General features: G+C 41.4%; 2 protein-coding genes across 2 annotated transcripts; one reads left to right on the forward strand and one right to left on the reverse strand.

Annotated features, from left to right (window-relative positions):
- The first annotated feature begins 300 nt into the window (after nt 1-300).
- dlx6a (distal-less homeobox 6a) lies at nt 301-2,000 on the forward strand. The gene is made up of 3 exons (XM_053334506.1): nt 301-607; nt 1,323-1,516; nt 1,761-2,000. The coding sequence occupies exons 1-3, from the start codon at nt 301-303 to the stop codon at nt 1,998-2,000; spliced, it is 741 nt and encodes a 246-aa protein (XP_053190481.1).
- Nucleotides 2,001-6,743: 4,743 nt separating this feature from the next.
- Nucleotides 6,744-8,252, reverse strand: dlx5a (distal-less homeobox 5a). Its single transcript, XM_053334511.1, has 3 exons — nt 7,895-8,252; nt 7,284-7,468; nt 6,744-7,058 (listed from the first exon to the last, which is right to left on the reverse strand). The coding sequence occupies exons 1-3, from the start codon at nt 8,250-8,252 to the stop codon at nt 6,744-6,746; spliced, it is 858 nt and encodes a 285-aa protein (XP_053190486.1).
- Between the last annotated feature and the right edge of the window lie 7,366 nt (nt 8,253-15,618).

Below are 15,618 nucleotides of genomic sequence, written 5' to 3' on the forward strand. Positions count from 1 at the left end.
CTTTGGAGACAAACCATTTTACTTGTAGTGTCTGCATCAAGTCTGGAAGCAAGGGCTCAATTTTAACAGAATCCACCTTAAAATCTCTCCCTTAACTTATGCCTACCTTCCGCCACTTTGAGTGAGAATATCACAGGACCAGGGGGGAAATAAAGACGCCACTTGAAAATTCGGGTATTAATAGGACAATATCTGTTCGCGGTGGAGAGGGGAGAGAGACAACAGCACAGCGAGAGAGAGAAAAAACGATTTGGTCTTGAGAGAGAGAGGGGGGTGAGTGCTCTCAAGGCAGAAAATTCGATGATGACCATGACTACGATGGCTGACGGTCTGGAGGCTCAGGACTCGTCCAAGTCTGCTTTCATGGAGTTTGGGCAGCAGTCGCACTCACAGCAGAGCTCCCCGTCGATGGCCAGCGGCCACTACCCGCTGCACTGTCTCCACTCCGGCTCACACGCTCACCACCAGCACGACAACACCGCGTACTCCGGGACCAACACCTACAACAGGTCGTTACCCTACCCTTACGTGAGCCATTCGCACCACAGCCCGTACCTGCCATCCTATCACAGCAACACGGGAGGACAGACAAGGTTAGACGGCACAGGTAAGAGATCCCCTTTTTCACCAGCCAAGTGGAAAATACACCGCGTCATGTCCATCCCCGGCGCCTGACAGTACCATTAGTACCCTTCTTTTAGTATGGGTGGCCCACAGTGGGAATCAAACCTTTCTCCGTGCCAGTGTTGGTGTCATGCCCAAGTCACCGCACGGCCACTCCAAAATTCAGACGAGTGATCTATCAAGCGTAGGTGGACGATTGCATCGAAGAAAAATCGTGCGTAAATGGCACCGGATAATTCAACATCCAGCCTATTACCTTCTCAGCCGTTTTGTTGTCCCGTTTAGCACTCCCCTCGCTTCCCACAAAACCTGTTTTAATGCCCGGGGTGTGATCATCACGACCGTGCAATCCTCACCAACTACTCGTGGAAATTAGGCAGCCCGCACGCCTTGAATGTTGTAATTAGCATTTAATTGACATGTCATTACCAGCAATATCCTAAATATGACAGCGTATGAGGATTGTGGCTGCCACGGGCGCGTAAAGGCAATGTGAGATGTCAACGTTTATCAGACTGATTTTTTTTTCTCCACATTTTTCAGACGGTTTCATTTCGGCGCCTCAGATTTTTTTTATTGCTCACCCCTCACAGAATATTTCAGCTGTTTGACATGTTTCTATCTCCCTGTAGACAAAGAGAAATAAAACAAGCCCGGTTGTGGTTTTTGAATAATAACATTGCTTGTTTTTGTTGCAGAGCAGCAGAAAACGACAGTGATTGAAAATGGGGAAATTCGTTTTAATGGGAAAGGCAAGAAGATTCGCAAACCTCGGACAATTTATTCCAGTTTGCAGCTTCAAGCACTGAACCACCGTTTCCAACAAACACAGTACCTCGCTTTACCGGAACGCGCCGAGCTGGCTGCCTCTCTAGGACTGACACAAACCCAGGTATGACGAGATGAGCTGTATCACTGCTTGCATTTTTTTTTTTACATTCAATGATCACATCTATAATTGTTTAAATTATTATAAATATTGGATTTTTATAATCATCCCAGATTGGTAGATTATTTTGTGGTTTTGTCCTTATTTTTGAATTATTGATACAGTTTTGTTGAAATTAACCACAACTCCACACAGACTCCATATATCCTTTCTAACTGCATGCACCACCTCTCCTCTCCTCTTGCAGGTAAAGATTTGGTTCCAGAATAAGAGGTCAAAGTTCAAGAAGCTGCTCAAGCAAGGCGGCAACCCGCACGAGACCGATCCTATACCGGGCTCCATGTCCCTCTCCCCTCGCTCCCCGACCATTCCCCCAATATGGGACGTCTCGGTCTCTTCCAAAGGAGTAAACATGCCGGCCAACAGCTACATGCCGGGCTACTCTCACTGGTATTCATCCCCACATCAAGATTCAATGCAGAGATAGACTGATGAGGCGAGGAGGTCAGTGAGCTTGTGTGGAGGCCTCCGGATCACCGCCGTGCAGTTTCCCCCCCCCCCACCCCAAAAAAAAAAACGTAGCCTACAATTTGTGTCAGCGCAGAGACTGGGATGCTGGAAAGGAGAGAAAACCCCTCCGTTGCTCCTCTGCTGACGGATAAAAAACGCAGCCAAGCCTCGGTGTGATGACACAAAAACAAGGGAACTAACCATCTTTTTTTAGCGTACATGGCTGTTCAGCGGGCTCGCATATTTGTTATGCTTTCATTCATGTCAACATCTGAACGTCAATATACCAAATATTATCAGTGACATTTTTAGCCACTTTGGGCAAAGACTGCGTACACTCTCCCTGGCGCTGTGGCGCCCAGAAACCTCTAGCCATGGACTCCTGACTGCTTTTTTTTTTTTTCTTTTTTTTTTTTTTGGTTGTTTCTCCAACATGCAAAACCAAGCAAATTGTCTGTCTGTAAATATAATCTGCGATTTTAGTTGTACATACACTTTTTATGTTTTGTCAGATTGAGTAAACCGTGACTCAAAACAGATGCCTGCTTGTTGCATGATTTCCAACAAAAAAAATATGCATTCATTTTAAACTATAGGCCTCTTTACGCTTCATATTGGGCCCATATCACATTAAAACAGGCCTGTTTCCCGCCACCCTGATGTGTACAAACTCCTAACTGACAATATGAACATAAGTTAATGTCACAGTGCTATGTGAAAAACCCATTTCATCAGAGTAAACATTTTAAATAAACCCAAAGCGCTCAGTGGTTGCAGAAGGCTGCAGTATATAGATTTATCAAATACACTGAACACCAGAGGAAATTAACTTACCCTGCCACGCTGCTGTCTACATTCACCCCGAAAGACATTTGCTCCAGGTCCAGCTTATCTTGTCATTTCACCCTCAATTATTAGAAGTATTGACAAAATGTTTTCTCCCTTCTCTCCGTCCTAATTCAGGCCGTTAAATGCCAAGCTCCACGGGATCGATGTTGAACAAAGCAGCCAGCTGCAGTGGCGTTCAATATGAAGGAGATATTTGGGACAATTTGTGGGTTTTTATCCAAGTGAGGCTTTTTTTCCCCTTTCTCATAAATGCAGGCATAATTAGGGTAATTTTTGATGTAGCCCGCTGATTACAGCGTTTTTACCGTCAAAGATAATTACCTGTAATTTTCTACCACTTTTAATACTAAAAGGCATCTTTATTTGGATTTGAGGTAGCACAGATGGAACAAAAGGGAAAATTATTCGGTTATTCATATACAAATTGCCGAGGAGAGTGAGCGCTCGGGATATTATCTGAAATTACAACGCTGAAAAGCTTCATGCAGCTGTCAAGTCGCGGATGTCCCACTGGCGCGCATTCAGCCTACCTGGGGCCCAAGGCTGGGGCCTATCTGCTCCTGGGCCATGAGCATCTGATCTCTATCTGATCTGCAAGCAGGGAGCCCTAAGCAGCAGCCGAGTAAACATCAACAACGCTCATAAATACACAGTTGTGCATATTCAGCTCTAAGAAGTGACACCTTTCATCCTGTTGTGCGAATGGAAATGGTTTCGGATGAGATAAATCAAATGAGTTTGAGACTGAAGATTAGATAGATAGATAGATATATAGATAGATAGATAGATAGATAGATAGATAGATAGATAGATAGATAGATAGATAGATAGATAGATAGATAGACAGATAGATAGATAGATAGATAGATAGATAGATAGCAACAGAGTGACAGAGACGGATATGGGGGTGGGGTGGGGGTGCAGGAAGGGATGTGTCACTTCTTGCTGATGCACTACAGCAGGCTCCTCAGATAAAAGCTCCTATAGCACCTGAAAAGGTTTCACACATCACCACCACATTAACTCTATCCTTCAACTGCGACGCAGCAAGCCCCACAAAGACACCCGCAACATTATTTCTAACATATATATATATTCAAAAAAAAAAAAAAAGATTTTAGGAAACGCCTGTCATTTTCTCTCTCTATGGTTAAACGATTAAGATCAAAGCTTACTGAGCAGCAATTTACAGCGAAGAGTGAAAATATGGATGGTGCAGGACGGAAAAATATAAGATGCGCCCTTACCTTTCTCTGCTTCTCAACATAAACTGACCCAAAAAAAGCGCTGCACGGTTTTTACTGCTGGTGGTTGAATAAGCAAATCCAGGTGGGAAAGTGTTTGCACACCCCGGTAAGCTCTTATATATTGCCTGCAAAATTAGCTGTTATTACTGTCACTGTTTAGTGATGGCGAGCTTGAAAAAAAAAAACCCCTCTGCAATCAAGAACCAAGCGCATCTTTGCAAATTATAGGTAATTGTCAATGTCCAGATTATGATAATGGAGGCCCTAATCCTGGAGAATAATTATTGTGGAGTGTTACAGTTGAAGCTGTCCAGTAAAGCTAACTGTCATTATTTAGACTCGATTTGCAAAACGGGGGGGAAACTAGCTGAGTGGAAAATATTCGGTTGGAAATAAACGGGGGCTCTCGATATAATGGCACCACTAGTGTGTGTGTGTGTGTGTGTGTGTGTGTGTGTGTGTGTGTGTGTGTGTGTGTGTGTGTGTGTGTGAGTGAGGGATGGATAGTGTGAGACATACAGTAGTGATGTGTGTGTGTGCATGAGAAAGATAGAGGCCCTGTGTGTGTACACGAGGCTGCGAGCGCGCTTGAGTGTTCTTAAGCGCGTGCACATGCAATGCAAAAAAAAAAAAGCCTAAATTTCTCGAGTGACCTGTTTCGCGTGGTAATTACAGGACTACCGTTTTGCCTACAGTACAAATAAGGCTGACGACCACAACAAGAAGCGATGTGGCGATTTGGATTAAGGAGAGCATTTTCTATAACATTTGGCTCCGGTGTGTACACGTGCGAGTAAAATGCATTCAGGCTGCAATCAGCAAGAGGAAGAGGATTCTGTGTCAGGTGGAAATGCATGGGTCAGTGTGCGGGTCAGATGCAGCATTGTTTAGTGTGTGTGTGTGTGTGTGTGTGTGTGTGTGTGTGTGTGTGTGTGTGTGTGTGTGTGAGAGAGAGAGAGAGAGAAAGAGAAAGAGGAGAGAGAGAGAGGGGGGTGATGGAGAGAGAGGGAGGGAGGGAGGGAGAGAGAGAGAGAGAGAAAGAGGGGGAGGGAGGTTTTTTGTGCATCATGCTCGTTTGTAAAATCTCACTTATATGATCTTTGTGCATATGGCCGGGCAAATTCAATTAGATCAATTTTCAAATCCCCAGCGTTTCTCACAGTGGCACGGTTTGTTTAGCGGTTTCGCAGTGGCAGCACTGGTATTGCTGCTTGGCTTAATAACATGGTGAAATTGTGGAGGATTTCTTTTTTTCTTTCTTTTTTATTTTACCCCCGGAAGGTGGGCTGCGGCCGGGAGTGGCAGAGCTTCTGGAGCCGGTCTACCCCCACAGGAATGCGGATTGTCTCAGATCTCCGTGCCGCCCCCCTCGCCTCCTCTCTGCCATTCAAAGCGGCTAATTGTAGGGGACACAAAGCGAGAGCGACTGCAGACTGTCTGCAGCGAGAAGCAGGCATTTTCTCTTACAGACGAGCTGGAACCAGCTGAAAGGCACAATCAGGTTCTCCACTAAAATACAATGTGAATGTTTAAAAAAAAAAAGAAAAAAGAAAAAAAAAGGTGATCATTCTGCTGATGACAGGTACTCGTGAATGTAATAATGTAATAATAATAATAATAATAATAATAATAACAATAATAATAATAATAACAACAACAACTATAATTTAAAGCAAAACTATCCCACGATTTTAGAAGAATAAATAAGAAATTGGCAATAAAATACTTATTATTATAACAATATTAAGATATAAAGTACTGTCAAGGTGCCACTTCTGACTTCCACATTCATAAATATCATTACAATGATATTCTGCAGAAATCACAACTGTAATATTAAATTATAACAGATCAACTGTTTCTGCAACACCGGTATTGAAATAAGTTGGACTTGTAATTATTATATCAGGTTATGGCTTACTGTAGTACACAGTAGCCATGGTTTCTCAGAAATGTATTTACAATGACAAATTTGTTTTTAATGCACGTTTAATGAAGTGAAAAATTGGCATTGCAATTCTTGATCCTTTCTCTCCATATAATCGACTAAACTGAGCATGATCTTCAAGCGAATTTTATCACCAAAAGGCAAATATTTCAATCTTCCATATCTTCAAGACAATTATTCACTTTGTCTGCAGAATATTTGTATAAAAAAGAAAATCTTTAGCAAAAAGAAATAAATAATCAAATATAAATCACGGGATAAATATAGACCGTGGCAAATGAAAGCTGGCCAGATTCGATTTACGACATTTTCTAGATAATTCATTCCATTACTGAGCAGCTGTGATTTACAACCTTGTATGAAAATGTCACCTGAGGCTCACAAACATTATCTCTAGCTTATGTCTGCGGGTCCATGTCGTGATTTTGCAGTGTAAATATGCAGATTATAAGAAGAAGAGACTGCAGGCAGGCCGGAGGTTTCAAAGTTCCATTGTCCATTTAAACGTTTAATAGTCTTCCAAAAATGCAATAAATTACATGCACACATTTACACATTTTACACGTTTCTTCTATGACTGTCATCAAATACATTGCATATTCCTCTGATATTTGAACACGAGTCCCATAGAAGGAGTTTTTTTTTTTTTTTTTTTTTTTAATGAACAACAGGTTTTTCAATATAACGTCCCCGCTCCAAGAGCCAGTGAGTGCTGTATCGAGTTAGGGGTCTGGAGGTGGGAAGTCATGGAGCTGCCGGCTGAGGTGTACCATGACCCCGAGCTTTCCAAAAAGTTAGAGGCCGTGGTGTTGATGCTTTGTGGCTGTAGGCTGTGCGGCCTGGAGGGCCCCTGTGTGTCCCAAACGGCCGGGGACTGTGGTGAGTTGCACGCCATGGGGTCGCTGGAGCTGGGGCTGTGCTCCGGTGGAAGCTCGCCGTTTTTCATGATCTTCTTCATTTTTGATCTCCTGTTCTGGAACCAAATTTTCACCTGGAAAAGTGTGAAAAATAATACTATTAATATACTCTCACGCAATAACGTTCACATCAACAATAGACTTTAAAGACACGCAGTGCGTAAAGACGCACTGAAATGTAAGTCACCAAAGTCTAATTTATTTTTGAATTAAGAGGCTTCGAAAACATTTAAAACGATACATTTTACACTGTTTCAACATGGAGGAAGTATAAATATAAATTTGATCCAAAATCTCACCTGTGTTTGCGTGAGTCCCAGCGAGGCAGCCAGCTCTGCTCTCTCCGGCAGCGCCAGGTACTGTGTGTTCTGAAACCGTCTCTGCAGAGCGGCCAGCTGGAAGCTGGAGTATATTGTCCGGGGTTTCCTCACTTTCTTAGGCTTGCCATTCACCATCCTCACTTCAGTCTCGGTTATCTCTTTTTCTGCTAAAATAACAATAAGCACATGTGTCCATTACAAACTGCAGGATGTTTGCACTATAGCACTATAGTTTTTTTGTGTGTGAATATCCCTTCAATGAAAATGCTATTTCATGAACAAAATGAACTATGGATTGGCAAAAAACAAGGCAAATGTATTCTCATAATATTTCGAAATGATCTTAGATCACGTGTTTCCAAATATAAATTAACAATAGCACAAATATGCATTTTTTTGCTTTATCTATTCCTTTATTCAAATTTTACATTTCTGGATTTTTACGCACGAATAACAGCAGGAAAAATGCAGAAAACTGAGAAACGATAATTATACGATTGTTGTTGGGTTTTTTCTAAATACAGCAGTATGATGAGTCACTAATAATCTGCTTTTTGTTATAAATTAAAAAAAAAACTGCGGGTCCGTACCTTGTGGACTCGGCTGGGCTTGCACTCTGCTGTAAGTCCCAGCATACTGGTGGTAGGCGGGGGTCGTGTAAGAGCTGTAATCAGTGTAGGATTTTGTCGAGTAATTTCCAGCGGATCCATTTACACCCGGGTACTGGTACTGGTAGGCATTGAGAGGCTTTCCGTACGAAGTCGAGCTGGGCGAGCAGTAACCGTGAGTGACTCCACCGGCGGGACTGTAGTAGCCAGAATCCGTGGCGGTGGACTCGGGTAAAGTAGGAGATTCCTGAGACGGGTGATGCATGGTGGAGAGTTGAAAGGAGCTCTGGAAGTCTGCAGGTTTAACACTCGAGATCCTCCGGTCGAATACTCCAGTCATACTTCGAGACGCAACGTAAGGGTTTGTTTGATTTAATTAGCAAAAAAAAAACGAGGCAGTCTGACTCCAAAGTGGCGTGAAAACTACACTTGCATTGTCGAAAGGCTCTCAGGCCGTCGGGCTCTGGTGAAGACTGCAGCCAGCCCCGCAGCAAAGACTTGGTTAAATCCTAAATCGCGCTCTTACGCACTGCAGGGAGGATCTGGTTCCATTGGCCAAGGCGCACACAGACACAGCTACACCCAATTCACTCAGCCAGCTTTCTTATAGGGGGGAAACCACCCGGGCTATGTGGCTGCATTGTTGTGTTTTTATACTATCAATCAATGGGGGAAATTAAAGTGTTGGCCGTGTCGCAAATCGACGTTTTTTTCTGAATTGGAGGAACAAAACCTCATTACCAAAAAGGCCTCCTGCTGTTGATACTGACCGATTATTATACGACTGTCTTATTACTCTTCATTTAAGCATTTTATTAACATGGACTCAACGTTATTCTACGAAGTTAATTAGGCCAAATAACCCCCAAATTATGACATGAAATAAAATATTTCAACAGTATCATGTAACAGTGAATTATAATAAAATAGAGAGGGAAACAAATAGAATTTATGGCTACATATTCATTTTCTATTCTAACAAACATATGCTAAACCTGATGAAATATTCGATACAACCCATTGTTGGAATTTTCTTTTATATCTAATAGACTGTTTATTGTCCAACATATTTCATATATATATATATATATATATATATATATATATATATATATATATATATATTACAACACTTACCCTCCCACATTAAAAAAAATCAAACCCACGTCTGTTTGTCTATTATTAGCATGTATTATAATGCTAAAATTGACCAGTTTCCTTAAAGGGATCATTAAAGATTCATCTCATCTAATTTTATAACCTGCCAAGCAAGAATCAACGCTCAGCCGCCCAGTCGACACATTCAATGGTGAACAGCGCCGACCAGTGGCCAAAATCAGTAACTGCAACGTCACCCAGATGCAAACGAACAATTCAATATTTGTGTGACAAAGAAAAACTGAAAGAGTATAGTAGGCTTCAGGGCAACAGGTGTGAAGACTGAAATTACCAACAGTGGAAGCAATGAATAGTATAACATCTAGTATAATTTGTTATACCAGTTGTATCTATTACCATACATTACTAGTATCATAAATGATCATAATGGATAAATTGTGTCCAACATCTAGTATTGGATTCCAGCATGTCGTTATTTCATGATACTGTTATTGTATTATTGTTTGTGTCTTGTGCTGTTTTGTATGTATTTTCTTGTTTTAAAAAAAAAGTATTTTAAAAGGGCCATAAGTATAGGCTTATTCTATAAAATGCTGCCATATATGGCATTAGTTCATGCTATATACTTGCCCCTATACAAATAAACATATACATAAGATACATTGTAAATACTGTACTGAGCATACCTGCTGCTTTCATGGCTGAGTTTCCTGAACTTTATACAAAGACAATAATCCGGGGTGGCAATGGCCAAGGTGGTTAGAATCTGTAACAGAGAGGTTGTAGGTTATTGTCACTGTTTCAGACATTACAGAGCAAAGGCACTTTGGAGCTGCACAGTTGAAACTACTCTGTGTGTGTGTGTGTGTGAATGACAGCAAGGCATAACTACAAAAAATGATTCTCAGTCATTATTAAAAAATAAAAACTTTGACAGAGGCACATGTGTGTATCAGGACGACCACTGTGAATTAAAAACATCTGTATCGTAGATCTGTTATGGTGAAGTAAAAATGAGGATATTTATGTCCACCATATCAACATTTCAAATTCATCTGAATGTCTCACCACTATGGTCAGGGAATTATGTTATTATATAATATTACAATTGTACAGATATCCTGTACATGAGAAATTATCCTCCTCTTCCTGCATCAATCCCACAAACTAAATTAAATAACTTTTATTTTTCTACTGTATTATCAAGTCACTTACTTTTTCTACTTAATTATTGCTTTTTTAAAATGTATTTATTATTTCTTCAATTTAACATTGCTTATGTAATTGTGCCCTGTACCATTTATCTCTTCACCAAATGTAACTTAAAATAATATAACCTAATTACCTGTATAATTCAAACATACCACAGATAACAGGCTGATATGTCATGCTTTTTTGATACCAATCATTGAACGTATAGCAACCATAGACCGTATGATAGCAACACAGGTGTTTTCTCTACGTCTTTTGATGTGTATTGGAGGTTAGCAAACACCGTTAATGCCCATTACCGCCATCTTCTGGACTGGAGGGTGGTTCAGAACAGTTACTATAAATTATAGTAACTGTTCTGAACCCAGGGCCGTTTCAAGGAATTTGGGGGCCCCAAGCAAAATGAACTTGGAGGCCCCCCCCACCACCACCACCGCCCACCGACGCCGACACCCCCTGGACCACAGCAAAAAAAACCTACGCCCCGCCCGCCCAAAGCCTACAGGAACCACAGCATAGACACACTGTTGAAGTTCAACCACACATTATATCAATAAAATATTTCTTAACAGTGCAAATACTGCTTACAAATGTTGCATATAGGCTACTGCACACATAGTATGTTTACTTATTTTATTTGAACATTTGCAATCAACATATAAACAAACTGCAAATTCGGTATTAAATATAAAATCCAACATAGATAAAAGTACACACACACATATAAGATTAACCGTTAAAAATATGCAAAATATCTACATCTGCTGTTTGCGAGCCTTGGCTTCAGCAAAGGCAACCACAATGTCCTCCATGTCCAAAGACCTGCGAACATCACGCTCAATTGACATAAAGGTCAGTCCTGTGAGCCTCTCTTGGCTCATGGTGGACCTCATATTATGTCTTTATCAGCTTCAAAGTAGGGCTGGGGCGACGCGTCGACGTAATCGATTACGCTGACGCAAAAAATACGTCGACGCAAAAACTGTGCGTCGATGCGTCGTTTGAAAACAAAAAACGAGTAGCGGTAGAGGCAGCAGCAACGCAAGTGAGTCAGTTGACTCAGATCAATGTAAAAACGAACTCGTAATTCTGTATCTGGCTGCCACATCAATGCTAACATCCCTCCACTCCAATGCATGACTACATCATGTCTTGGATTAAACACACACACTACACACACATAGACACACATTACACACCGTATTCTAGAGTGAAAAGGCAGAGTGTATGTTCCTATGAATGAAGAGCAGTTTATCCTCTTAATGCACGCTGTTCCTCTTACGGGACGGGACGGATGTTAGTAGGTAGCGACACGTTCTTCTGAATGTTTTAAACAGCAACCCTTAAACATATATATTCATGCCGTGCATTGTTAGAAAACTTAGATTGTCCTGATTCATTCAAGACCACTCACACATTGTATGGTTGCTCACAGCCGTAATAGTATTAGCAATTAGCTCGGCTAGCCACTCAGCTAAAGTAAGAACAGCTATAATGCTACATACCTTCAAAGTCTTCCCTTTATCCACAACGTTCATCTTATGACTCAGGACTTTCTGTACAGCTCGCCAAATATCCATTCTTGTGAAATATGAAATCCGTTTCCATAAAACTGGAATACTTTCCTCAATATGTCCATGTATTCAGTCCAACACGTAACGTAATAACACAAATAACAAACCATACACGGTCCGTTTATGTCATTTCCTGACCTGCGCGTCCATCTCAGAGTACACGTGACTAGATGTTTACCGTGAGCCTCTTCTGCTTCTGACGACACCACTCACAAGCCAATCAGTGCTCAGGCAGTACATGCCTCCAAAGCCAATGAGGACATGTGACCGACGACAACTAGGCTTTGATTGACAGCTGTTCCAGCCTATGGAAATATTCGGTGAAATGAAGTTGATAATTGCTTGGTTTGCCTGTCCTGTTGCGACCATAGACTGTATAGGTTGCGACGGGCCTGTCTGAACCACCCTATTTATAGTCTATAATACTCCTACATTAAATTCCCCTCTCTTGCACATGGATTTATTATAACAGCTCTTATAATATTAATAATAAAATAATGGATGTAGCCACATCATGGTGTCAACCACTGCTTTATGGGCTCATGTTTTGAAGCTTGTAGTTTGGCATTTTGACCGTCGCCATTTTGGATTTTTGGAGCCCAAAAAGTGTTGATAAGTGACTATATTTCAAGTTCCATGACATATTTAGACGAGAGGATTGAGCTGACAGCTGATGGACATAGTTAATTGAGGTCAAATCAGTTCTGGGGCGCACTTGTTCCTGTGGTTTTTGTGATGTATCCTACATCATCTGAACCCCTCTGCAACCTGGTCACGAGCTTTGGGTAGTGACCTAGTGACTGAAAGTACAAGATCGTGGGTGCAAGTGGCCAAAATGAGCTTCCTCTGTAGGGTGGCTGGGCTCTCCAGATAGGGTGAGACGCTCGATCATCCGGGAGGAGCTAGGAGTAGACCCGCTGCTCCTCCGTGTCGAGAGGAGCCAGATGAGGTGGCTCGGACATCTAGTTAAGATGCCTCCCTGACGCCTCCCTGGTGAGGTGTTCAGGGCACTTCCCACCGGTAGGAGACCCCGGGGAAGACCCAGGACACGCTGGAGAGACTATGTCTCTCGGCTGGCCTGGGAACGCCTCGGGATCCCCCGGGAAGAGCTGGACGAAGTGGCTGGGGAGAGGGAAGTCTGGGCTTCCCTGCTTAGGCTGCTGCCCCGGTGACCCGACCCCGGATAAGCGGAAGAAGACGGAACTGCTGGCTTGAGAGCCAGGTGTCGTGATTCATTCAAAGTGTGACCTTAAGTGCCTGTCTCTGTTCCTGCAGTCCAACATGCTCACAACCACCAGCATCATGTCCATTCATGAGGTTCAAATATCATCCTTTATATCATGTCCTTACTAGTTCTACTGCTTCCTCTCATTTCTCCTACTTCTCTTTGAATCTTGTAGTAGTAATGGCTTTGTTTTCTCTATGCCACGTTCCTGCCATTTTCCCGCCTTTTTCATTTCTGATTAAATTTTTTTTTAAATCTCAGCCTCATTATATTTCACAACCACACATTTCTCATTTTCATTTAAGTAGTACAGAATAATAAATGGTAACTCCACTATATTTTCCAATGTTTTAGATGCATCTGTACTGTATATAGGCTATACTTTAATATACTCCGAATAATTTTCTTCATATCTAATGACTTAAGTTTTGCCTGTATTTTCTCCTTCTTCCATCTTTAACACATTCAAATCGGCCCTTACTTATGATCATTATGATCCGAGTAGGGCCTTAACATTTTATCAGCTATTTATATCTCGTTGACCTTGTTCTCTATTGTCCAACCAAAACTCTTTGTCTGCCCTTTTTCCTTTTCTCCATATTGTTTTAATTAACTCTGAGCCGGATGATTGTCATTATGTCCCTTTAACTTTGCCCAGTATGCAAGCTGTGATTTTCTTATTTCCCAAGGTTTTTTCATATCCATTTCCACTTGTAAAGTTAGTAGTGGAGTGGTCTTTTATGAGGCCACAGCACGGGACTCAAAACTTGATAGTGAATTGTGTCCAAATTTTTTTTTAAAAGTCTTGAATTGCTTATTCATAGATTATACAGTCACAATCAAGAACTGACCTGATTAAACCAATGTAGATAGTTTTCAAAGCAGATCTATTTGCTTCCCCTCAAACAGTGAATAATATTCAGTGTTCTTTACATTTTCCAACTATTTTTCCTGTGTTTTCATTCTAAGCTACAATAACAACAACAACAACAATACTAATAATAATCATAAGAAACATTATTTATACAGCACTTATTCTGGATAATACAGCAAGTGAAAATCTAAAACCCAGTGCCCATATATCTACCTTATCTCTTGCTTCTTAACTATAAACTCGTATTTCTTCCATGTTCCTATAATCCCATCATCTGCAAATAATGCAACTCCAATGGACCTATTTACATCATAACTGAAAAGAACATACTTACAATACTTCCTTGAGGAGTTCCCTTTCCCACTTAATAATTTTCCTGGGGCCTGTTTCAGAAAGCAGGTTTAGTGAAAGTAAGTTGACTCAGAGTTTAAGGAAACTCTGTTTTTTTCGGTTTCACAAAGCCAGTTCAGTTTAACTCTGAGTCAGTTACCCTGGCAACATACTCCGTGAACCTAACCTGCTGGCTGGCAGGTTTTCTTCAACTAACCCTGAGTTTCTCTTCCTTTTTAGTTGAAGCCTGCAGACTGAAGGAGCTGTCAGACATGGTGTGTCCTTTTCTTAAAGAGACAGTTAATATTGAAACACAAATACTATGCAGAAATCTCTGTCAGAGGGTGATCGGACCCCTCTGGGATGTTTTATCATTCTCTGATGATGTTCTGTTTGAGTGTTTCCATTTTTCTGTACAATCAATAATTTATCTGAACAATATTCTCAGCCCTTGTATCGTCTGTACGACACCACATGGACATGCTCTCAGTTCAGCACAAGTTCTCTGTTCAAGTTCATGTTTCCAAGACAACCATCTGTCGGGCTGTCACAAATGCAATATTTGAAGGGGATTGATAGCCAAGTGGTTACTGCGCATGCTTCATAGTGATAGTGTTGCTGGTTTGATACCAGTGAGGAACTTTTGCTGCAGCTCTCTCTCTCTTTCCCTGTTTCCTGTCGGCCTCTATACCAGCTACTGTTAAATTAAAGTAGCTGTATGTAACAAATATATTCCAAATAATCATAAAATGGCCCTAAAATGTAACCAGACATTAAGGAATCATGTTCATTTCAAACACTGATATCACTGACAATAGTAGTCCAGCCATAATATTCACATTTAAAAAGCTCAGTTGCAGCCCACAAGTAATGTTTATGTTGTCATTCTGTGTTTTGGCCTGATGTGCCACTCACCACCTATCTACCAATCACAAAGTCAGTAGTGTTTCAGTAGCCAGGTTGCCAGTTGCCACTGAGCTGCAGCTAGGAACACTGCAGATAATGTCTGATGTTACAAAACCAAAAAAACCTTGTTATGACTCTCAAATACATCATGACAATTTAAGAAACAAAAAAAGGGTATGTATAGGAGATGCCTTTGAAACAGGTTGGGATGTCTGATTGTGGGTCACTTCGCATTGTGTATGTTGCACTCGTCTCGCGCGCGTGCAGGATCACGTCCAACAACTGGCAACCCACGTGAAGTAGACTCTGGCAGGGAGGGAGCGAGGAGTAACAGCTCTCTCCAGTGTTTTGAACGTGGGCCACAGTACCATTTCTAAACACTTGGTGTTACATACTTCAACTTTAAGGTGAAAGTGCCCAAACTAAATTTGACTATTGAACTGAAACGTTTACACTTTTGTAGTGT

Source organism: Scomber japonicus, chromosome 15 (assembly GCF_027409825.1).
Source record: "Scomber japonicus isolate fScoJap1 chromosome 15, fScoJap1.pri, whole genome shotgun sequence".
Classification (NCBI taxonomy): Eukaryota; Metazoa; Chordata; class Actinopteri; order Scombriformes; family Scombridae; genus Scomber; species Scomber japonicus.

Bases quoted from the DNA above. Each gene is read 5' to 3' on its own strand.
- dlx6a (XM_053334506.1), top strand. From the start codon at position 301: ATGATGACCATGACTACGATGGCTGACGGTCTGGAGGCTCAGGACTCG. The intron at 608-1,322 runs GTAAGAGATCCC...TTTTTGTTGCAG, and splicing joins GACAAGGTTAGACGGCACAG to AGCAGCAGAAAACGACAGTG. The intron at 1,517-1,760 runs GTATGACGAGAT...CTCCTCTTGCAG, and splicing joins TAGGACTGACACAAACCCAG to GTAAAGATTTGGTTCCAGAA.
- dlx5a (XM_053334511.1), bottom strand. From the start codon at position 8,252: ATGACTGGAGTATTCGACCGGAGGATCTCGAGTGTTAAACCTGCAGAC. The intron at 7,469-7,894 runs GTACGGACCCGC...TTATTTTAGCAG, and splicing joins AGCCCAGCCGAGTCCACAAG to AAAAAGAGATAACCGAGACT. The intron at 7,059-7,283 runs GTGAGATTTTGG...ACACTTTTCCAG, and splicing joins TGGGACTCACGCAAACACAG to GTGAAAATTTGGTTCCAGAA.